General features: G+C 41.3%; 1 protein-coding gene and 1 long non-coding RNA gene across 10 annotated transcripts in view; one reads left to right on the top strand and one right to left on the bottom strand.

The window, feature by feature from the left end:
* Nucleotides 1-25,305, bottom strand: part of RAP1GDS1 (Rap1 GTPase-GDP dissociation stimulator 1) — a 157,266-nt gene extending 131,961 nt beyond the window's left edge. For 7 of the 9 annotated variants that reach the window (XM_065596165.1, XM_005278489.4, XM_005278491.4 and 4 more), the window contains exon 1: nucleotides 24,925-25,303. Coding sequence is in view for 6 of the 9 variants with exons in the window: in XM_005278489.4 (XP_005278546.2) it covers nucleotides 24,925-24,928 (4 nt within the window). In the remaining 3 variants the exon portion in view is untranslated. Of the gene's footprint in view, nucleotides 1-24,924 lie in introns of all 9 variants that reach the window. The other 2 variants (XM_042859989.2, XM_042859990.2) reach the window with 2 other exon arrangements.
* Nucleotides 13,997-17,390, top strand: LOC135983570 (uncharacterized). The gene is made up of 2 exons (XR_010601262.1): nucleotides 13,997-14,072; nucleotides 16,106-17,390. It is a non-coding gene; the product is annotated as an uncharacterized LOC135983570 (long non-coding RNA).
* Nucleotides 25,306-25,583: the final 278 nt, after the last annotated feature.

Below are 25,583 nucleotides of genomic sequence, written 5' to 3'. Positions count from 1 at the left end.
ACTTTACTTAAAAAAAAGAAGAAAGGTGCAATTCCATTCTCCCACCCACCAACAAAATTATCACCCTAAAATCAGCTCATCCACTACTTTTTTTCCCATTGCAGTCTCTTAGTCCTTGATAATAAGGCAGGTTTTTGGGAAGATTTTCACTGAAACATGCACAGAGACTGCAGTGATGTCACAAAGGCGACAGGTTTTCATCAGACTGTTAAAATCCTAGCAGCTGCTCATGCAGCTTTCTCTGATGTGATTTTTCATTTGTATTTAATTTCTTATTTTTTAACTTCCCCCATCAAACCTGGCACAAGCACTAGTCCTAATTGCAGATTATTTGTGTGCATGCAAAGTTTCATCTGTCAAAATTTTGTAGTTCTGCTATTCTCCTGTCTAAAAAATTAATGGAAAAATATTTTTCTGATAAGCAAAAAGCTTACCCAGGTATCTCAAATTTTCAATAAGAAAAATGTACCTGTGGGCTGAGACTAAGCATGGAAAGTTTCAGCCCCAAAGAAATATCTTTTTAGAAATCCATGAGTGCCTGAAAACAGGAGATCATAATGGAAATCATTTGCAACTTGTACTAATGCTTTTGCTTCTAGAGGAAAAAGTGTTATGACAATTAGAAATGTGTATTAGAATCACAAAGATCCTTTAGTTGCCATATTCATGTGATCTATGGTAATGATGATTAAATTTGTGTATATTTGTTTACAAACTTACTTTGAGTGAAATATTTCTAATCAAGGAACAGAGGGAATGCAAAGACAACGGAATATCAGAATTGCTTTTCCATCTACTGAAACACATTTTTTACAATCTGCAATTCAACAGTTTCCTTTAATCAAGGAAGGGCTGATGGAAAAGTGACAATCTCCTAATGCCTGGAGAAAAGGGAGATAAAGTTCTCTGGCAGCAATGAAGGGTATGAAGGAATATAAGTCAACCCTGTATGTTACGAGTTCTTGGCTAATAAGACCACACCTGTTCATCTGATGCCATCAGTCCTTCAGTTTAGCAGTGACAGTACTGAATACTGTCACCCCAGTCCAACAAGTTTGTACCGTGTGGGCAGTGTCTGAGTCATTTACAACTGGCTTGGGATGTTTAAAATTCCTGTCAAGTCTCAGTATCACAAATCTAGACGCTTTTAGGGCAAAAAACCAAACTCTAGAATTATTACAAATACCTTTCAAATCTGGTGTTACAGAGATTAATTGTCCATCTTTGGCAAATATTGATCACTAAAAAGATGTATCTATTAATCCAGTTATTTGTTCTCACTTAGGAATGCATAGGACATACAGCATCAGCATGAATATACTGTATTGTTATGATCAACTTAGATGCTCTCCTGAGGATAAGAATTCTACCAAGCTTACATACAAAACTGAATCAAGGCTGCAGTCTAATCAGATGATGGAATTAAAATGGTCCTCTAAACGTTCCATAGTAATCATACTTTTAAACCAAAAAAGTCTCTGGTATCCTGTATAATTACTGAAATTCTAAGTGATCATTAACCTTTAGGATGCATTTAGAATTTTATTTACTTAGAATTATATGACAGTGCAATAAACGGGACACTGATGTTTTCAGACACCACTTTTCAGTCCACATGAACAGCAGGGTAAATCATAATCCCAACGCTGCAGGACTCGAGCATTACTGAAGACCACTTTGGATGAATGTTTGAATGAATAAGATGATGAAGTATACAACCATTGCAAATGTATTTTATGGTATTATTTTGGAGGAGGAAAATCTGACAAATCAAACAGGAAAAAAAAATACAACCCCATAAAAGAAAACTATACTTTTACATATTTAAAAAACAAAAAGTTAAAAACCTCACCCTCAAGAACAAACCTAAGGACAAATGCAAAGTGCTCCACTCAGGAAGAAACAATCAAGTCCACAAATAAAAAATGGGAAATGACTGCCTAGGAATCAGTATTGCAGCAAAAGGATCTGGAGGTTATAGTGGATCACCAACTAAATATGAGTCAACAATAAAATTTTGTTGCAAAAAAAGCAAACATCATTCTGGGATGTATTAGCAGGAGTGTTGTAAGTCAAAATGAGAAGTCATTCTTCGACTCTAGTCAGCACTGATAAGGCTTCAGCTGGAATATTGTGTCCAGTTCTGGGCACATATTTCGGGAAACGTGGACAGGGGTGAAAGTAACTCAGGATACTTACTGGTACGGGGCCAGGGGGCAAGGCCTCGGGCGGAAGGGGCGGGCCTAGGGGGTCAGCTACCGCAGCAACGGCATCCTGAGCCCCAGGCCCTTTTAAATCGCTGGCCCCGGGGTAGCTGCTCCCTTTGTCCCTCCCCCCACTCCCCCCGCCCGAGGACAATCTTATATCGAGGTAGAGGTGTAGTACAGCTGAGGACTCTCCAGTGCCGTGCAGAGCAGAATTTCTTCCTGTCTTACATATGACACTCCTGTTAATACACTCCAGAATACTAGCCTTTTTTGCAACTGCATCACATTATTGGCTCATTCAATTTGTGATCCACTACAACACCCAGATCCTTTTCAGCAGTTATTCCCCGTTTCATATTTATGCATTTGATTTCTCCTTCTTAAGCATAGTACTCTGCATGTCTTTTGTTGCATTTCATCTTGTTGATTTCAGATCAATTCTGCAATTTGTCCAGGTTGTTTTGAATTCTAATCCTGTCCTCCAAAGTGCTAGTAACACCACCCATCTTGGTGTCATCTGCAAATGTTATAAGCATACTCTTCACTCCATTATCCAAGTCATTAATGAAAATATTGAATGATACATAAGTGTTTGCAGGATCAGGGCACTCTAATTCATGAATACGAATAGTTATATTGATATAAGTAGGACAATATCGTTATACAGGTATAATCATGCCAGTACATTTCTCTGTAGACTACCCCAAAAAGGGATGTTACTAATCTATTGACAATCCTTTGTATAGTTAGGGCTGAGCTTCTGTGCTGATCATAGAATGCACAGTCCAGAAGGGGGAGGACAAAAGGTGACCGTAAGCCCAATTCTGGACTGTCACAGGGGCTGTTGCAGCCCATACCATAAATTAGGCTCTCTCTACACTGCAGTTAGCCCAAGTGATTGGCACCTGGATTAGCCTAGGTTGGGTGCAAGTGTTCCACAGCAAACCCCTATCTGTGTTGGACTAGATTGGTAACTGGTATATTTCTGATATGGGAAATGTAAGAAATGATTGTGTCCTTACTGTTTCTGTACTGGCCCATGTGTGCCTGGTCGCCTGTCTCATGGCTCTTTGTGCTAAGACACTCTACGTGTCTTTCCCCTGTCACTTGTGCAAGAACTTGCTGTCTTTCAGGAAGAATTGTGGGAAGGGCATTGGAGGACTATCGACACTTGAGGACGTAGACAAAAATCACTCACTGCAAAATGGGCAGGTTCCAGCCAGAGTAAAATCAGAGCTTGGGTTCTAATTTATACCCCCAGCTGGATAAACTATCCAAGGATTAAAGAACTTCCAACAGATGATTTTCTGTGTGTATGGGAGTGAGGGTTGGGCTAAACAGTACGTAAGAACCGAGGGACTACTTTAATTTACATCAGACTCCTAGGAACTGCCTATGTGCTACTCCACCACCCAGAGCAGCATAGAAATCTTCGTAGCAATTAGTACTTTGAAGACTACCCCAACAGGTCTCTAGCCCCACCCCTCATATGCCCTCTGCACCAGGGCTTGAGAGAGATTTATAAAGCTGTTTACCGCAGCCCTACCCAGTGCCGCTGTGGGGCTTTCACAACCCCTATATGCTGCTGGAGTGGCATAAAGGAGCCGCAGTTGGGGAAGAATCCCTCCTACAAACTTTAATTTTCTCATTTTTCTCAAAACTTCTGTTCTCAGTTATAACTGGTGCACTGAAAATGGAAGGAAGGGAGAACCTTAGAAGTTGTCACATATTACAATAGAGAGCTTATAAGACACGATTTGAATAAAAAGATGGACTCTTGCATAGTATGGGGCAGACGCTAATGTCAATTATAACTACTCTTGACATGTTAAAGGTCTGATGAATCTCTGGGAAAAGAAGAGGATGCTTCTGTTTCAGCAGGCATAAGTCAATGCAGCGTTGTTGCATGCTGTGATCCATTTACTTCCAGCAGCTGCATATAAGAAGGAAAAAATTGCATTGGTGAGATCTTAATATTCCTTCCAATTGAATTAATTCATAAAAGCATCTCACTGAAGGTGGTTGAGGTAATGCTAATTAATGCAGTCAGATATTGATCCTTAAAGTAAAATGTATCAGAAAATATTAAAAATCCATTAATATTGGACTACAAGCACAAGTAGTCTAGAATCTTCCCTCTCCCCAGATATGCATCATTTAAAATATGTATGTATGGCCACAATGATGAATAATTTGGTATTTAATAGCTGATGATTTAAAGTTCCCAACTGCAGTTGAGGATAGATCATCCATAGCTCCATTATAAAGCAACTTCTCAAGAAGCACTGATAATGATGTCAGATTTGAGGCTGGGCACTTCATATATCCAGACTGATAATTCTCCTATTCTTTTTCAGTGCACAAATTCCTCACTTGTGACTAGAGAGTTACAGTAATTCAAAAAATGTACACAGAGAAAGAAAGAAACTTGGTTATACTGGCCCAGATTCCCAAAAGTATTCAGGTGCCTACATATCTTTGGGGATATGGGCCAGTAAAACGCCATTGATAGTGCATAATGAAAAATCTCAAAATGCTTGCATTTCAATGGACTTTCAGTCCCCTTATATTCAAAGTAACTCTTCAGGATCCACTGTGCTAATCCTGTTGGAGTACTGCAGTTATCTTTCACCGGTAGTGCTAAATGCTGTATTCAAAGGCAATTGTTGTTATTCTCTGTTATCCTCTCTAGTTGAGCAGAAATTTCTATTTCCCTGTGAGGGAATGGGATAAGGGGAAATCTTGCCTCTCAGGCCTTGAATACATGGGATTTCAACCACCTTGCAGCTATCCAGAAGTAAACTGCTAGAGTGTGTCTAAACTAGAGATTGGCAATCATTTAACCCAAGTGAAAACAGGGCACAATTAACTCATGTTTGCTAGCACAATTGTAAATGCTAGCCTAGATACTCAACAAACATTTGTTCAGGACACAAAATTTTGTGAGTTACCCTAGAGCTCAGCCTAGAGTCCCAGAGAAAACGTTGTGGTTCACACTAGCGTTTACAATTCTGTTAATGTGAGTTAATTGGCAATCAGTTTACACTTTAAAATAAAGACCACAAACTCTAGTCTCCCCTCAGTATAGACAGGGCAAAACTGTTCTAAACAATGATACAGCTTACTTTTGGAATTGACAAACTGTACCTGTTCCAATTGCAGTCTATAGGTTTGCCTATTCCTACAAGCATCAGTGGCTCTAACTGGGGTAAATCTCCACTGTAGACAAGGTCAGACTTGCTGAATGTGCTCTTCGGAGGGAAGGAATAGGAGCTTATCTGTTCTGGTTTTCATAAACGTGATCTTGGCACAGGATGAAGAGGTGACGAGCTAGTCTTGCTATTGCTTCTATTATTGGGAGTTGAAGATTTAGGGCTAGATTTTCCACTACCTTGTACAGTCACCTGTGCAAAGTGAGTGCAAACTCTACCACTCTGGAAAGATAGTGCTTGACATCCACTTTGCATAGAGCCAAATGAGTATACAAGGTGCATAATAGTGGAGAATCAAACATATACACTTCCACAAGCCCCACACCTGTAGTTGCATGTGTTCTGCTACCACTCCTGCGGTGGTGAGTAGGAGCAAGGGCTATTTTACAAAGTAGACATTATTCTGTTCCAGTTAAATTTGTAGTAAGTTTAGGGTTGAGAGAGAAAATCCCCAGTGCTTTACTATAAGAAGAATCCATTGTGCATCTAAAAATCAAGAATTTTATCCCCTGGTTACTTTAAATATATTTATTTTTATTATTATGAGATTCTTGTCCTGCATTTGCTCAAGGTCATTCTCCACTGCTACTGAAATTCATGTACAGGAAAGGACAATTAGATTAAAAAAAACATGGAAGCTAATACCTTGCCATTGGGGAATAGCAAATTCTGTTGACTGTGATGGAAGATTCTTAACATTAACAAGTCCTCTGGCTCAAACCCTATGATCCCATGGGAAGCCATGATGAGCAGAACAGGAGCTCAGAGAGCATTCTCTACATTATAGTCATCAGATGAAAAATAAACACAGAAAGTTACAATGAAGTTCACACTTTCAAATATCAGCATGATGCATTAATATCTCCATACATACACTTGCCTGAGAAGACATTTCTTAGCCAAAGGAAGCATCTCAGACAGACTGGTAACTTGGAATATGTCACGTATCCTACTAGACAGAGCTAAAAAAAGCTTTAGCACAACTTAAAATTTGGAAGAAGAGGTTACAACAGATTTTTAACTGTAGGCTTTATGGTAAGAATCTACAGTCAAAATATCATATGAGACAATGAGGTACATGACACAGATGGCATGGAATGTTTGTATCACACAGAGGTGATGGCTGTAAACTGTTTATAAACAAAGCCGATTAACCTTTAGCAAGTCCCCAAATTCCTATGAAAACAGGTTAAAAACATCCCAGGTGTTAGGTAATATGCATATAATAAAATAACTATAAAAATTAGCAGATACCTTCACATTTTTAGGCAATTAGAGAGTTGTCGTCTGAACATAGGAATGGGAGCCAAACTCCTATTTTCGATTCTGGCTCAGACTTGGACTTCTCCAGCATGTTCAGCAAGCCACTTAAAGAGGCAGTTTCAGGTTAAAAACTGAAATCTTAAAAGCGAATTTCCTTAACTATGGAACTGATAACACCTTAGAGTAGGTTATTAAAACATTAAGAGTGTACACTTCCCTAGTTATGCTGTTTGTTTTTGTGCACGTCAAAGTTTAAGACAATAAAAAATAGTCAATTTACACTTTTGTTTCTGTCAATTTCTTTTTATGGTTCTTCTGTGCTAACAGGAGGCTGCAGTCCTTTAAATTGCAAATACTGCAGGGGGTGATTTCAGTTTTTTGCATTTACAAAAATCTCTTGTTTATTATTTTAATTGTCTGTATTGTTCTGATATTTTGTAAAAACTTTGTCTTTACAAGACCTAAATTTTGGGTTAAATTTGGCTTGGTCTCTTTAATCCCTCTCCCTCAGGTACCCCATATGTAAAATGGGGATAATATTTTGTTCACTTGCCTCAGAAGGTGTTTTGAGAACTGATTTAATGTTTATAAAGCATTGTAAAGAGGAAAGTTCTATGTATGGTAGAGATCAGTACTATATCATCTATATAATAGTGTCCTGTTTGTGTGTCTGTCACCCACAGTAAGTACATGTACCCTGACAGGTTTCAGAGTAGCAGCCGTGTTAGTCTGTATCCGCAAAAAGAAGAACAGGAGTACTTGTGGCACCTTAGAGACTAACAAATTTATTAGAGCATAAGCTTTCGTGGACTCCGAAGAAGTGGGCTGTAGTCCAGGAAAGCTTATGCTCTAATAAATTTGTTAGTCTCTAAGGTGCCACAAGTACTCCTGTTCTTCTTTTTACATGTACCCTTTCGCCCTAATGTATGGAGTGTCAGCCCTACTCACCTATGTGTTTGATGCACTGCAGAGACCACAGCTTTTAAGAATACAAGGCCTGATTCCATGGTGATACTGATTCCCTGACATTCAGAGCACTTGCAACTTTCAATTACTTCAGTGGGAAATGAGGGTCTTTGGTAGCACTCAAGATGGTGCCCATAAATCCTAATGCTACTAAACAGTAGTGAATATCTGGAAACCAGACTTTTCCAAACTGGTTCAATCCATCTCAAATATCATGAAAACATTGTGGGCTTTATTCCGCTACCTTGCACTTTGAGTAGTCAGTTACACCACGGCAATGTGATTGTAAAACACTACCATTCTGACTTGGTTAGTGTTTTACATCAACTATGCACTCACTTTACATCAACTATGCACTCACTTTACATGAACCGAAACGATTAAGTGTGATCCAGGGCAACAGAGAATTGGGGTCTGATTCTAATCACCCTTATACTGGTGTAAATCAGAAGTAACAAAAGTGAAGTGAGACTGGAATCAGGCCCATTGTTTTTGCGTAAGTTAGAAGCAGCAAATAGGCTTTGAACCAAATCTGAGTTAACAGTTATTTATCTTTCATTTCATAAATGCTGAAATAGTCTTCAAATAATCTAGATGGGGTTTTTTGGGGGGTGGGTGTTTTTTTATGACAGTTTAATGAACAGAAAGCAATTTTAGTTGAGGGCTGTCTGCTCTTTCAAATATGACAAAATAAACTTTTTAAAACTGATCTGGCTTCAGAGCATTAAAGTGCTGCAATATGTAAAAGTTTTAAATTATGAAGCACAAGCATTTGATATACCAGTATATTTTTATTCCAAAAAAGAGAGGTAAGTAAAGATAAACGTCTCTGTGTCAAAAGAAGCTTGGCTTTTATTTATTAGCTGTGTTGAGTACTAGAGATCTTCCATGACAAATCAATCGGACCTCCTCCTGTTTGACACTTTTATATTACCCTCAGATTGTTCTAGATCACGCAGCAAGAATGCCTCCGATGGAAGCATACAAAGGCTAAATTATTTCCACTAGCATAAAGGTAGGGTAGCTTTACTGGCATATAATATCGAGTTGTACTGCTGTAAGTAACCAAGCAGAATTTGGTGCACAAACCACAATCCTGATCTAGCAAAGGGTTAGTATAGGCATAAAAGGCCACCCACATGGAACCCTTTGCAGGATCAGGGTCATAGAAGTGTGGCACCCCTTTGCTATAATATGAACACATAACTTTGACCATCAAAAACCTATGCTGTGTGTTGTCTGTGCCAAATAAATATGGTTCTAAAATTCTATCTGCTTCTTGAACTGGGGAACTAGTTGAAGAGAACTTTAATTCTGTGTGAAGACAACATGCAGCCAATGAATTGACAGCTAGGTTAATGGATCCCTTTGTATGTGGTCGATATTATATGCCAAGAACAGGCAAGTGTGACTTTTTTTGCATGTTTAATTTGTGCATCAGTTAATGCAGATTAAATTGTACACTTTACCATTAAAGTAATACTTTAATGTCTGCACTGTTTATATATAGTTAAATTATATAACACATATGAAGTAATACCAGCATTATCTTGTGCTTCTGGCAACCAGCTTCAGTTAGAACCTATTGCAGCTTGCAGCAAAGAGAAAATGAAAATTTTTAAACAGGAACTATTGTACTGTTTCCAGTAAACAGCCATTGGGAAGAAACTGATTCTTATCCAGTATTAAAGATTAACTGATATTTCTAAATTAAACTAATTTAATTGCTAAATTTAATCAATTTAAATTAATGTTTAAAGAAAAAACTGATGTCCTCCTTCACTTACAGAAGATCACCTAGATTTAAATATTATAAATAATATTTTAGGCAAAATGGTTTAAAATTCAGTTGATCGTATATTTGTCACTTTTAAATTTTAAAGCAATTGCTTCGAGTCAGTTTCTCCTTCACATAACTGCCAAAACAGGAGTTCAGGCCTTCAAAGGGGAAATACAGGATACCAAAGGCTTAAACACAGGTCTTGGTCATGGATCCAGCAGAACACCTGAGCACATCCTTAATTTTAAGCACATGAGTAATTTCTCTGAAGTCACTGTGACGTTGTGCAGTCTATATGGTTTTATAAAAACTTGATAAGTCAATATAATGTAACTGAGACAGTTTTAGAGAAAATACGGTAATAGGTGAATGTAAGTAACTGGGATATGCCTCATGCAAAAGGTCTCTTGTAAGGTATCATTACAAAGCTTATAATCTACTGAGTGTGATCATCTGATTTGTATAAATGTACCACTCTTGTATCTAAAACTAGAAATATAAAATGTAACTCTGAGGGCCTATTGTAATTATGGAAAGTGTGGACCATTAATGATGGTTTGGAATCTTGATGACTCCCATTGTCTGCAGATGGCTGTATTTACCTGTGAGTCTCCCTGTATATGTGTGTGCTGGCAAGTGAGTAATGAAGTCTTGCAGTGACATGTGATCATGTCACCTGAACTGGAATCCATCTTTAACCTGGTGCTTTTCCAGTGAGGGGGGGTGGAAACCCAGAGAGACAAAGAGTTCCCGCCTTATGCAAAAGATATATAAAGGGGGGAAGAGAACAGAGAGGGGAGGAAGCCATCATGAAGAATCCCCTAGCTACCACCTGAGCTGTACCAGGGGAAAGAATTGTGCCCAGGCCTGGAAGGTGTCCAGTCTGAGAAAAACTTACTGAAACATCTCTGAGGGTGAGATTATCTGTATTTAGTTTGTTTAGGCATAGATCTGCGCATTTTGTTTTATTTTGCTTGTGACTTACTTTGTTCTGTCTGTTACTACTTTGAACCACTTAAATCCTACTGTCTGTATTTAATAAAATCACTTTTTATTTAGTAATTTACTCAGAGTATGTATTAATACCTGGGGGAGCAAACAACTGTGCATATCTCTCTATCAGTGTTATAGAGGGCGAACAATTTATGAGTTTGCCCTGCATAAGCTTTATGCAGGGCAAAACGGATTTATTTGGGTTTAGACCCCATTGGGAGTTGGGCATCTGAGTGCTAAAGACAAGCGCACTACTGCGAGCTGTTTTCAGGTAAACTTGCAGCTTTGGGACAGGAGATTCAGACCCTGGATCTGTGTGTGGAGCCAAACAGGAGTGTCTGGCTCAGCAAGACCGGGTGCTGGGGTCCTGAGCTGGCAGGGAAAACAGAAGCAGGGGTAGTCTTTGCACATCGGGTGGCAGCTCCCAAGGGGGTTTCTGTGATCCAACCCGTCACAGTCACTATTAATATATTTAAAGTTAAATAAGTGCTTAGATGCCATTGAGATCCCACTCAGATTTTATTTTTAAGCACTACTATTATTTACCTAAAAACAATATAAAATTCTGAGAAAGACAAAAGCCAGAACCTCTCATAATCTGAATACCTTTGAATTTCTAGGACAGGGATTCAAAAACAAGACCTACCTCACATTTTGTTTCCAGGTTATGGCCAAAACCAGAGGAGGCCTGGTTGGTTTTTTGTTTGTTTATTTTTCTAGTTCCACTTCAGATGTGGCCAAAATCTTAAGAGATTGGCTGCTTTTTCAATATTTCTGGCATTAATGCAAAAATCTCATAAGAACAGCTTACAAGATTTCCAGTTGTCAAACCTGATACCAAACTTTTCACCTAGTCATTAAATCTGTAACTCCAAGCTCAGCCTAAACCTAATCTGAACAAAGACTCATCAACATACCTCTGATTTCAAGACACATTTGCTAAAGGTCCTTTTAAAGAGAATAAATTTTGAGAAACAGTATTAAAAAATAATATAGGTCAAACAGCAGTGTGTTTCAGAGAAGCTGCCAAAAAATGATCAATTTATGAAACATACAGCCCATAACAGTCTTCAAGAAATTAACTAGTTCTCTTTGTGCAGCCAATTTTTTTTTTTTTAATTATGTAGGTTTCCATTTGTGACCTTGGAAAGGTTGGCAATTTTAGCTTACATGGTTCCTAAAATATGTTGTCTTTGAATTACTGCAAGCTGTCTAGAATTTGAAGTACCAAAACATGCTAGAACAATAGTACAACTCACATCCATAGATGTATATCAATAGGCCTATTTAATTACAATTATATTAAAAAAAAAAAACAGACCCACCCCTTGTTAACATAAAGTGCTTTGTTATCTAATATCTAGGGCATTTGTCTATCCAACCATCTGTTTCATATTGGACATGTGTGCTGAACTCAAATTTATGACCGAAATGTAAAATCAAAGAAGAACTCTTTCAATGCTTCTGAGCATGCTTTCCGCCCCCCCGCCTCCCCCTTCTGTTGTCTTGGGAAAGACAGATAAGTATATCAGATAACTTTGAGGATGAAAATGTATTCTAATTAAGTGGACTGAGTCACTTTTTGCCCTAATCAAAGTCTCCTGCCTTCGGAGTCTTATATCTACATTCTTTAGATATGTGTTGTTGGAAATATTAAGAATAGGTACACCCTGGAGAGAGGTCCCTGAAACCTTGCGGGAATATGTGACCTTTCTATTATCAGACATCAAAAGCCACTATCTACAGGGACATGAAAAGGGACGCTGAAACACTGACTCCTGAAAACATGATTTTTCCTTCTCCTTATGCCACTACAAGATAGAACAAAGGTCACTGTGTGTATATTAAAAATTTGACACAATGCCGCCTCTTTCCTTTTCCAGGATATCTTCTAACAATCTGACTATTTTTCTATGTTAAATTGGTTTCTTCTTAGATATAGCAAATTGCTATAGACCATATCATTCCATCAGTTTTTAAGCAAAACTTCCCATTGAACTCTAGGGAACCTCTGATTTGTTTTTTGGTTTGGGTTTTTGTTTGTTTTGTTTTTTAATATCATGTTATGATTAATCTTAATCTGACACTATTTCCTGTACTATACTGATTTTGATTAGCTTCCTTCACTTATCAATAAATAAATTTAACAACAATAATATGCTTCTGATGGTCAAAATTGACCCAGTGTCCATATTTTCATTATTGTGACCAAAAGATTCCACAGTTCTGAGCTATATCTTGGAAGGAACTAGAGATGTAGCATTTTGCATAATATCATCAATACAATGCAATGTAAGGCTCTGTTCCTCCAACTAAGTCAGTATGGGCAAAATCCCAGTTACTTCAGTGGAACTCAGGGGGTGCTCCATGTGGCCATAAGGGTCTGCAATGTAGTATCAACTGTTAGACTGGGGCCTGATGTTGTAGTTATTTTCATACAGAGTATATCCTCACATATTCCTACCTGATATATTAGTATATTAGGTTAATCCAAGGAGGCAAAACTGAAGCATGATTTAATATTGGTTAGAGTTGGGGGAAGATTTCTGGGTTTTGCTGACAAAATGAAATAACATTTTTAATTTCATTTCAAATCAGAAAATCTTGGTTTCTTGTCAGCTTTTGAAAACTGAAAAAAATTCAGGTGAAGATAAAGAGGAGACTGCAGGGAAAGAGAGGGGTCAGACATTAAGGGGTTAAAGGTAGAATGAGAAGTGGGAAACCCACGTACAGAAATGAGGCAGGGAACCCTGAGAAGGAAAGAGGGGGTAGACGTAGGGAAAGAAAAGAGAGTGGGAGACATCTGGGAGGAGGGGGATAGAAAGACCATTGGGAGGAGGTAGAACGTGGGGAGAACCTAAAAGGAGAACACTGGGCCATGAGGAATGGAGCTGGAGATATGAAGGAACAGGAGAAACAGGGAAGAGTTAATAAGAGGGGAAAGGTAAGAGAAAAGAAAAATTTTAAAAGGAAAAGAGCAGAGTGAAAAATCAAGGCAGGCTGTTAAATAAGCTTGACTCTGGACATCTTTGACTCTGGTCACATTCACAACACTGTGAAGCCGCCACAATAAAGTAGACATAGTTATACAAGTATTTCAGCCATTTTTCAAATGTATGAAATTAACAATGAAAAGATACACTATGCACATGCCAGCTTCCCCACATCCTCTATGTGAAATAGTTATGACTGTGGTCTCTGTTTCGGAGAATGCGAGTACAGTACTCTGTTTGGGGAAGGGGCTATCTTCTTCTGTGTATTCGGAAAGTGTATTTTGGGTGCTACTCCAATCTAAAGCTATGAACTAATAATAAAAAAACTGAGCTTTTTGCAGGATCAGAGCCCTGTGTATGTGAAGAGCCTACCCCACTGGAGCTCCAATCTCATCTAGAGCTCCTAGGCACTCATAGAATAATAATATTCAGGGCCGGCTCTAGGCACCAGCAAAGCAAGCAGTTGCTTGGGGCGGCAAATTTGCAGAGGCGCAAGAATACAGCATGGGAGCTGTAGTTCCTTGGTTAGCTCCCTGCCTATGGAGCCAGCCCTGGAGCAGGGAAAGAACTACATTTCCCAGCATTCCCTTGGCCACGAGCAACAGGAAAGGGTGGGAGAAAGGACTATGGAACTGAAATCTGCAGCTTGCTGTGAATGGTAGGAACAGAGCCAGCTCTAGGTTTTTTCCTGCCCCCCCCCCCCTGGGCTCCCCCGCACCCGTGTATTGCCCCAGCCCTGGACTCTCCCCCGCCCACACCCCCTGCTGCCCCAGCTCTGCCCCCCACCTGCACCCTCTGCCACCCCAGCCCTGGGCTCTCCCCCCCTCGCCCCCTGCCGCCCCAGCTCTGGCCCGCACCCCATGCCGCCCCAGCCCTGGGCTCTTCCCCCCCCACCCACACCTCCTGCCGCCCCAGCCCTGGGCTCTCCCCCAAAGAAGGAATTGGGAGGACTAAATGGACAGTGCACCTCTCTATCTGAAGCCTAGCAAAGGAGGTATGTGGATCCCACTAGAATTTAAAATGAAAAGTAAGGGAGGGGAGGCTCTGGACTTGGGCAGCTTTAGATACAGTACCAGTCACTTAGGAGTATTTCCACTTCTGATCCATGGAAACAGAAATTGACTTTTCCTTTCCAGATATCGCTAATATTCAGAAAGGGAATCTAGCACCTGCCTTCCAGATTTGAACACCCTCAAAATTCAGGAGTGCTAAAGCTCAATTTGGGCAGCTGTTACTTCATTTCCCCTAAATCAAATATACTGATCCACTGTAACTTGCTGTAGAAAAAGTAGAATAAATTGAGCAAGAAATGCTTCCCAGCGGTTATTAGGACTAGAATTGCTATTTTCAACAGCCATGCTTTTTTTTTTTTTAAGTTTTAGTTGTATTTGTTTAAAAGGAAGACCGTGATAGTGCATTCCCCATAGAAACAAAGAATGGAACAAAAGAATAATAAAGGCACCTCAACTTTTTCTCATTTATGTAGGATAGTCTTATAATATGCATCCAGATATCCTCCAGTCACACAAGCTGAAAATTGTTCCACTTTACTGCAGTTCTGTAACCATATGGGAACCAATTCTGTCTGTGTTCTGTACACATCCAAAATTCCTGCTGAATGACCCCGCCCTGGGAGCGAGTTACCAGTGACCCAGGGCTAGGGTGGCAGGATGGTGGGGGAGGGGGAGAGCCCAGGGCTGGGGTGGGGGGCAGCCAAAAAATTTTTTGCTTGGGGCAGCAAAAAACCTAGAGCTGGCCCTGATAATATTATTATTATAAGTACAGTCAGAGCCATAGTACTTTGCAGCTTTATGGCAATGGTGGTAGAATTACACCCTGACCTTATAATCAGCTCCCCACATCGGAATGGAAAAATATAGTAATATGCGGCGGTTATCTAAGAAAAAGAGGCAGCGGTTTGGGACACTGTTGGCCTCTTAGTGCATAATCTTGTCACTGTTGCCCTCAACCTCCTTCCCACTTCTCTCCCCTTGGTCACATTCACTGTCTTCTCTTAAACTCTACTGTAAGCTCTATGGGATATGTCTTCTAATAAATATGTACAGTGCCTAACACAATGGGGCCCGGATATTAATTGAATCTTTATTTGTTCTTTATAGCACATAATAGGAATGGAGCATTTTTTATAAATACATTGTGAAGGATGTGGTGCTGATTTGTAATAATTTGAGTATTGGGTGTGCCCTGGTTATTGGGATAGTTCCTGTATGGGTATTTTGGATTACTGGAATGTTTTCAACAGTATGTGCATAAGTTGGTTTAGTTTAAAGCAAAGCTTTTTGGGGAACTGAGAGGAGAGCAACACAATGACCCCAGACAAAGCCCTCTCCCAGTAAAATTGTCAGGGGTCATAATAGCCAATGCCTGAACTTTAAGCTGCAAAGATGCTACTTTCAGGTGCCAGCCAAATTACAAGACTTGTTTTCCCAGTACTGGGAGCCAACTGATCAAATGGACTTGAAACAGTTAAACAGGAACTCTCTGTCCAGAGGTGTGAGGGAGCTGTTCCCAGAGAACAGACTGCCACAGACACAGAAATGAGATTGGGGATCTGGAGAAGTTAGATCTTCCTAAACTTCCAGGGTGGGGCGGTAAGCTTTAGGAAAGATAGACATGCACTTAGCCCTTTTATTGTTTTAAATCCCCTTTTCTCTTATTCTTTGTTCCTAGTGTTAAGTTTAAACACCACATTGGTTTAAGAAAACTACTTTGGGTCACTGTATTTATAAACCACTGGTCACAGCTCCCGAAGAGAAAACTTGTAGGTGCTGAAGCCAGTTGGGCCTACCGGGGAAGCATAGTCGACCCACAGTGTGCTGTAGCCTGGGACATGGTATAAGAATGGGAGAATTGCAGGATTCCACGCCACAGAAAAGGTAAGGGAATAAGCTAACACCACTGGGGGTGAACTCAGAGAGACCACAGACCGGGTCAGAGGTGCAGCTAGCCATGACAGACATGCTTTAGTTCATTTCTAAGGTTAGAAACTCTGTTTCCCCACTAATTTAAAATATTCCCTGTGACTTGTAATGTGACAGATCAGAAGCTGATAATCAGGTGCTGCCCTTGTCATAGAGACAAGAAGCACCTCGAGACATGCCCTCAACAGGAACTGGTGGCAGCTGGAAAGTAGAACACACATGACATGCCTGCATGACAAAACATTCCTTTTCATCTAACACAGTGGTTTTTAACCAGGGGGCCGCGAGCAGGTTTCAAGGGGTCCGCCAAGCAGGGCCGGCATTAGACTTGCTAGGGCCCAGAGCAGAAAGCTGAAGCCACACCGCATGGGGCTGAAGCCTGGGGCCCCAAGCTCCGCCACCAGGGGCTGAAGCCATAGCCTAAGCAACTTAGCTTCGCGGGGCCCTCTGTGGAATGGGGCCCCAGGCAATTTCCCTGCTTGCTACCCCCTAACACTGGCCCTGGCTTTTATATGCAGAAAAACAGATGTGGCATAGGTAGACCGTGGAGTTTAAATGTGTTGGGGGAGGTAGGGGGGAGCTCCGAAAGAAAGAGGCTGAAGAATGGGAAGGGAAGATGTCTTTTTTTTTTTTTACTTGCTCAATTAATTCTTGCTTGTATTTATTTTGCTGTTGTTTTGGCTAACCTAACTGTTAAGAGACTTCAGAATTTGCAGTTTCCTGCTCAGTTTCAACTGAGTCTGTCGCAGAATCTGTCCCTAATTACTATGTAATTCTACAGGTCCTGAGTCCAGTACAGTTTTCAGTCTGGTTATGGAGGGCAGATGAGGTAGTTTCACTGTGGCAGATAATGGAATGGTGGATAGGAAAAAGTGTTGTCTCCAAACTGTATGTGAAGTGTAAGATGTGAAAATAGGGGTCTCTTTACTCTAAGGAATATGGGGTGGGAGAGGGACAACTATTTTGATGTAACTGGTTATTCTGACAGGTAGGTATTGTAGGTGCAGATGGTTAATAAAAGAGAAAAGGAATTGGAGGAGGGTCTGTTTATGGATTGGTGGCTCTTATGTATTAGTTCCAATATTAGTATGTAGACGGTGCAACAAGACAGTGGAGTATAAGACTTATACTGGAAATGCAGATGTAGAAGAGGCATGGTATGTGGTTGTAAGGGAATCTTAGGGACAGATCTTGTGTGGTCAGGGATAAGGTGTGAAAGCAAAGAAGAGTGAAGGTTGTTTGTGAAACCTGATCTCTGAGTTCCCTGACTTTCAAATATTTAGGAGTTTTTTGTTGTATGTACAATATTCTAATTAGGTTCTGTTTGTTCCAGATATGGCGTGCGAATATATATCAAATGTGGTTATACGTATATTCATTCACAACCTTAACTAATGAAGTTTTACGTTTCAGAATTTTTAGTCTTTTTCAAGTTTTGCTGAACTATCATGACAACACACTATCATAATTATTTATAAAATAAACAATTCCACCATAATCTTCAAATCAAACAAAAAAACTTCATCGGCTTTGGGTTAACACCACATCTCCTGCCAGGGGAGCCTTTCACGTTCCCATGCCTGAGCAGAGATATTGAGCTCTCATCCTCCGAGATCCTTTGTCCCCATACATAAGCCTGTTGTTCCTCTCAGGTCTCCAAGCAACTCTGATAAATCCCACCTGTCTCCTCAAAATCCAGCTCAAATGTTATTATCTCCCATATCCCTTTCCCTCTAGCTGTTCCCTCCAATACATCCATGCTCTGATGCTCATCCCCCAAAGCCACCTCTCTCTTATTTCAATTTCATACTCCCTGCTGGGCAACCTCGTTCCCAGATATGTGCAGGAAAAAACTGGTGAGTCAAAGATAGAAGCCACAATTCAACAAAGCACATACTTTAAGACTTAACTGAATTTAAGCATGTATTTAAGTTATTTGCTGAATCTGACCCGGAGCCAATAGAAAAACTTCAACCAATAATGGAAATGAAAACTCAAAAATTTTAATTTTTCTTCAAAGTGACACAGTTCGTCAGGAAGGCAGACTGGCTGTGTCAGGAAATGGAAGTAGCAGATGGACCAGAACAGTTTTCATTGGCAGATCTTGTGAATCTCAATTACGTTATCTCTAACCAGGGAAATAAGTCTCTGTATTTTAATAAACCTTCAGAATTGGCCTATGTTGAAGCTATTGTTAGACTGTGTCGGAGAAATTTGGAGCTTGCGAGGACTGTGGTTACACAGAAATATGAGGAAAACAGGTCAGTCTCAAAAATGGGGCATTTTTAAATGTTTCCTCTACAAAAGTTAGCAAATATTTTCCTCGATATTCACTGAAAATTTAATTGCTATATGAAGAGTTCTTGTGCCAAATTTGGAGACTAGGAAACTGGGAAATAGAGGGATTTTAATACTACTTTTAAGTGCAAATCTCAATTCAATTTTAACTGTAACAGTCACTTCTGATGCCTCCAAAATAAATTATTGGTGATACACTTTGAGAGTTGGATGTTCAGATACTCCTTTACAGTTTCTTTGGTTCCTATCCATTTCACTGCAGGGATTACAAACAATGGCGTCTGCAAAGGGATTCAAGTCTGAGACATGCAAGGTATGCTTTCTTTGTCTGCACACCTTTCACATTTCTTCAACTGGACCCCAATGGTGAAGTTGACAATATATCCAGGCTTTGCCAGCAGATCTTAGAAGTAGCTTGAACTAGAGTCCTCTGTCCAGACTGGAGTAGTATGAATCAGGATTACTTGGTTTATGAATTTAACCAGATCTTCTGGGTATCTGCCAAGCTTATAATCTAGTTTGAACCACAGCTATTTGTCTTAAGGATTTTTACAAGATCACCAGTGTTTATGTATATCTTAAAAGTTCCCTAAACCAGAGCTACTTGGCTCACAGATTTTATAGGATGTCTTTAAAGCTTTGAAGCCTCCTTCAACTACAGCCATTTGTTTTACAGTGTTTACAAGTTCCAATGGGCAAATCTATGGCACTTGTAAATTCTGTGAAACAGATCAACTCCTTTTGGTCCAAAAGGAGAACTCTGAAGTTCAACTTTCCATAGAGTGTAACTCCATTTTTTTTTTTAAACTCTACCTTATCATTAGGGCCCTACAGTATTCATGGTCCATTTTGGTCAATTTCAAGTTAATAGGATTTTTAAAATAAATTTCATGATTTCAGCTATTTAAATCTGAAATTTCATGGTGTTGTAATTGTAGGGGGTCCTGACCCAAAAAAGAGTTGTGGGGGTGCGGTTGCAAGGTAGTTGTAGGGTGGGTTGTGGTACTGCTACCCTTACTTCTGCACTGCTGCTGGTGGCGGTGCTGCCTTCAGAGCTGGGCAGCTGGAGAGCAGCGGCTTTAGGCCAGGCGTCCAGGTCTGAATGGAGAGCTGCCACCAGCAGCAGCGCAGAACTAAGGATGGCATGGTATGGTATTGCCACCCTTACTTCTGCCCGCAGATCTGGGCCCTCAGTCAGCAGCTGCCACTGTCCGGCCACCCAGCTCTGAAGGCAGCAGCACAGAAGTAAGGGTGGCAATAGCATATCATGCGATCCTTACTTCTTCGCTACTGCTGGTTTAAGAAGAAGTCAGCAAGGAATGTGTGTCTATCTAAAAAATTGAAATAAAATCTGGGAGAGAAAAAAAGGGAGCACAAGAACAGATGAAAGCTGAAGAAAACAAAGCAGTAATAATGGAAATGAGCATGCTACCAAGAAGAGAAACAAAAATAGAAAAGAACAAAACCTCCTTGGGGGAAGTGCATATAGGGGGAGAACTAGGAAAAGTAGATGGAAGAAATGAATGAGTATAATTATGAAGACAAGAGGGACTTGGGAACATCATAGAAAAAAGTAAAGAAAATAAACCAGAAAAGCAAAATAAATAAGACATGAGGATTTTCCCCCTCTAATTCTTCAGTGTATTTTGAGTCTAGCCGGGGAATCCTATACACAAGTTTTCAACCTTTCTTGAGTAAAGTTGGTTAATTAGTGGTGAATTATGAACACTTCTCTTAACTATTAATGTAAAATAATGTTTGTTTTACGGAAGGAGGGGGATACCGATCATAGTCATCTTACCTGTGGAGTTAAATCCATGGCAGCTGTAGAAGAGGTTGGTTGCTAACCCTCTTAGCTCTATTATGAGTGCAATACAAATATTTTGGTTTTCCAATCTGGCAACATCAATTATCACCAGAGCAAAGTCCTCCATGTTCCACTATAACATGTGCACGTATTGAGAGGAGTAGTAAAAAGAACCTTCTCAGGATGGAAGAATATTTTAATCTACTTCCACCCTCCTGCCACTATATTAGACTTTAAAAAGAAAAAAAAGAAGTTTGTCCCATTCACCTTCTTCCCCAAAGTCACACTGCATACAGGCTCACCTGAAACACACTTCAGCTCCCTCTAAAGGATGAACAGAAGGAAGCATTCATGAAACCAACCTCTTGAAAACAGGGACTGTATCTTTGCCAATCTGTGCCATCCACAATCTGGATCTCATATGTTATAGCTCAACCACCAGGCTGACCCGAAGCCTGACACTTCCTGAACATATTTAGCACATTGTACATTTTTGCAAGGAAACACACACACTGAATTAATGAGTACAGACTACGCAGGGAAGAACTGGGCCCTGATATTGGCAATGTAAATCTCTATTCACCAAGGTCTCTCTTTAGCATTGGATTAGGGTAGGTAACAAAATGAGAACAGATACATGAGCAATACTGTAATTAAGCCAGACATCTAGATAGGAGAATTGATGTTTTGTGTGCATGTTTTTTAAGGGCATACAGATACTATTGTTTTGAGTGGTGTAGAAAGACTTAAGAAATTTAGATGCAGACCCCCACTCGCAGCTGAAGTCTACAATCCAGAACATCTAATCTGCAGGTAGAAATTAATATATATGATAAAAATAAATTGTACCCATATAAAATACCATATAATGTTTTATAATAAAGTCTTTTAGCAGACAGTCTCTATGCAAGATAGATACTACATAAAGTTGCACTGCAGGGGATAAGACAAAGAGATGAATCTTTAAACAGTTGGGTACAAAATTCCTTTCAAACCAGAGATACTATGGTAAAAATGCACAAGTAATGTTCATTAGAAAAGGCACAGAAAACAATAGCAGTGAGTGTCATCCAAAGTACTCAAAGTGCTGTACTTCCAAGAACAGTTAAAGAAACCTAGCATGCAAAAGGAATGCTTAATGCTAAAAATCGAACATTTTTAAAGTAATGTCTGAATTAATAATTTTAAATATAAATCCAAAGGACAAAAGCACAATTTTGGGAAGGGCAAGTATTAATTCAAACCTACAGAAGCAAATCATTTCCAAGACAATGACTACAGAGGAATAATCAGTTGGTGCGTCTGAGATAGGAAAGGCATTCTAACAGCAGAGTTCCCACAGCCTCACATGTACATATGAATCTCTTTAATGGCACAAATCATTTGATTGGAATATGAATGTTTTCCAGGGCTTCCATTTTACATCATTAGTGTATGAATCTACTAATCCCATTCTGACCTGCTTATTAAGTGTAGAATATTCAGTATGTTTAATCATAAAACAGATTTAGTACTCAGTGCCACAAATACTTGATTCTCAAGTATGATTTACCAAGTTAATAAAAGCTTGAGGAAGAGATCTAGTGCTGCAAAAAGTCATCCTCAATACTTACTTTCTGAGGATTTCCAACAGTTACACAATGCACAAATAAAAAAAGGAGAGCACACTGGAATTGAGCCGGGGAAGCTATTATATTGATTTTGTGAGCTTAATCATGAGACCCTAAACATCCAAAGTCATCATTTGCTCTAAAAACGTAACAGAAAACAGCTAGCTGGCTAACCTGGGGGGATACGCAATTTTGATTTCCATCTTGGTCACTGGTTTCAGAGTAGCAGCCGTGTTAGTCTGTATCCGCAAAAAGAAGAACAGGAGTACTTGTGGCACCTTAGAGACTAACAAATTTATTAGAGCATAAGCTTTCGTGGACATCCCGAAGAAGTGGGCTGTAGTCCACGAAAGCTTATGCTCTAATAAATTTGTTAGTCTCTAAGGTGCCACAAGTACTCCTGTTCTTCATCTTGATCACTGGCTCCTCAGAACAACACGAGCTGCTGTAGAGGAGGTTATAAATTTGCCATTGACCTGAAAGGCAGCAGAATCAGATCCAGATGTGTGGCGGGGTGGGAAAAATAAGTGAAGCGGGTTCCTTTTGTTGCTCAACAGTAACTCCTTTGGACAAGTAAGGAGCATCCTTGATGGATTCTGAAGGGAATCCCTTTTGATCGTCTTATCACTGCTAACAATGTCATAATTATGCAACAAGCTTTGGCTAGAAAGATTCCACAAGCAATTTACAAACTCACCCACAACTGGAATGGAGCATTTTCTAGAGTAGAATGCAGCATTCATTCTGCACTAGCAATTTGATTGTGACACTGGGATAAATATTCCTACTTTTGTGATCAGTGTAATTAAAAATCACCTAGTAAATAGTCAAGGAGTTGGCCTTTCATCTAAGCTAAATGAAACATCCAGAACCCTACCACAATGTCCAGGCAGAGGTTTAGTACCTGCCTCTGAGAAAAGAATTATATTTAACAGTTACATAGGCTTTTTCCTTTTCCAAGCACTTTATAAAAGTGAAATAATCTTCACAACAGCCCTGAAAGGTAAGTAAGCATTATCCCCATTTTACAGACAGGGAAACTAAGGTATAGAGGTAGTTTCTATCCATGGAAATCTTTGTTTAGTAAAAGGCAAAAGATTTATATGGTCTCAAAAGAAACCAGTGACTTATCTAAGGCAGCAGCAGGAGTCCAGTGTCAAATCTAGGATTATGAATTCAGGAATTGCTGACTCCTTATCCTATGTTTAGACTATTAGACCAGGGGTTCTCAACCTTTTTCTTTCTGAGGCCCACCCAACATGCTATAAAATCTCTACGGCCCACCTGTGCCACAACAACTGTTTTTTGGCATATAAAAGCCAGGGCTGGCATTAGGGGTAGCAAGCAGGGCAATTGCCTGGGGCCCCATGCCACTGGGGTCCGTGCAAAGCTACATTGCTCAGCCTTTGGCTTCAGCCCCATGCGGTGCGGCTCCAGCTTTCTGCCTTGGGCCCAAGTGAGTCTAATGCTGGCCCTGCGTGGCGGATCTCCTGAAACCTGTTCATGGCCCCCCAAGGTGGCCCCGGACCACCAGTTGAGAGCCACTGTATTAGACTACAGTATCATTGCCTCTCTGGCAGAGGTCCACTGTCCTCAATTCCTGTCCTCCAAGGAGATCCAGTGTCCTCAGCACTCACACCATTGGGCCATAAGGCAGCACTGCTTTCTAGATCAGTGTGGGTTTTCTTTGGAGGTCTCCATCAGCCTACAAGCTTTGGGAGTTAACAGACAGATAATACGACTGCAGTTCTTCACTAGACACATGGTGACTTAAAACTAGTGGGGTGGGGCTAATATGAAGATCTTTGGGGTTCCAAAAAGTATGCAGAGGAACACCATAGGTGAGAATGGAACATCAAGTAATCTTTGTAATGTATTATCCCACCTGTCTATTACAGAAACAAAAGTGGGGGGAAATGTAGTCTGCTGAATGACCTATATAGCCGCTTGCTCCAAATCTCCTTTAATACTTACAGAATTTGATTTCCACTTAAGAAATCTGTATTCAAATACTGTAAAACAAATTATATTTGAGGAGTACATTCGGTTTATTAAATTGACATTCAGCCTACCTAAGGCCAGCCTGATGGATTAACTGACAATATCACAGGAGCCTACAGAAACTTTGCACTGTGATTTTAGAGGAGGAGGAAACCCGCTATTTTAAGTTCAGAAATAAGGTGCCATTACTACGTTCAGCTTCCTGCTGTCTCACCCTTGTTCCCAGCCCCTAAGTGACCAAGATACGGAGTTCAGCCCAGTAACAACACACCCTGTAAACACCCCGCTAGTCCAGCACGGAGCAAGTCCCTGCCTGTCTATTTCATGGACCTGTCTCTGGTTTTACACTCCTCGTGGCCACAGCTGTGCTCTTTACCCCGTGGCTGGGTGGAGACATCCCCCCCCCCCCCCCTCCCCTTCAGAGCATACACAGCCCTTGCAAAAGCAATCTGCACCCTGAGCCTCCACGGCCGTCAGGGAAGACGACAGAGCTACTGAGGAAGTTGCATGAAGTCGTCTTCCTCCTCCTCCTCCTCCTCCTGCCCGTCCGACACAGAGGGAGGAGGGAAGCAAGGGGCCGGCCTTGGAGGAAAAGGGACAGTGCGACGGGGGAGAGGATGCAAAACAGGGAGCCGCACAGAAGCCACGGAGGGGGGAAGCGGACGGGGAAGGGGGATGGGAACAGGAGCAGCGGACTTGTTTCGGCATCATGGCCCCGTCCCTCCTGCCTGGTGCTGCAGAGCAATGCCAGAGAGGGCGGGGGCAGAGGCAGACGCGTAATAAGGCGATAACTTTGGGGGACAGCTGCCTGGAGCCGCGCTAGACCGCGGGGGGAGGGAGAAGGTGACTTACCCATGTTCCTGCCAGGAGGAGAGCAGCGCTCTGGGTGCTGCTCAGGGAAGCTGCCTGCGTCTCTATCCAGCGGCCGGGGAGGGACACGCGGGAGCAGCGGGGACCTGGGGCGGTGCGGCTGCAGCAGCCGGCGGCCAGGGCTGGGCGGGGGGGAGGAGGAGGCAGGCAGCAGGGGCAGCCCAGGAGCAAGTGCCCGTCCCTGGCGCCTCGGGGTGCGCGCGGCGGCGGCCGGGGAGGGGGCTACGCGCGTTCCAGGGCCCGGCCAGCCCCGCCGCTGCTGTCGGGGAGGGGAGGCGGAGAGCGAAGCGGGAGCTGGGCTCTGTGTGTGTGTCTCGCTGCCTGCCGCTGCTGTGTCGATTGGATTATGAGTCAGTGTATAGTACATCCGGGCAAGGCCCTCCTCTGGAGACACCCGGCCCAGCGACACCCAGAGACCCGGGAGGAGGAGCTGCGGAGGCAGCAGCACCCGCGCAGATACACAGTAGCAGCGCTAGAGAGGTTGCAGAAAAGTAGCTGCTTATCCGGGGTTCCTCCCGTCCCGTGAGCTCCCGGGCTGGCAGTGCCGCGGGGACGATCGGGTTTCACTCCGTGCCCGTGCGGTTTCAGTCTGCGCCTGCTGCTGTTTATTATGAATACCTGGCTAGGAATCCATAGAGGGC

Source organism: Chrysemys picta, chromosome 5 (assembly GCF_011386835.1).
Source record: "Chrysemys picta bellii isolate R12L10 chromosome 5, ASM1138683v2, whole genome shotgun sequence".
NCBI lineage: Eukaryota > Metazoa > Chordata > Testudines > Emydidae > Chrysemys > Chrysemys picta.
This window is presented reverse-complemented; position numbering and strand designations above follow the sequence as displayed.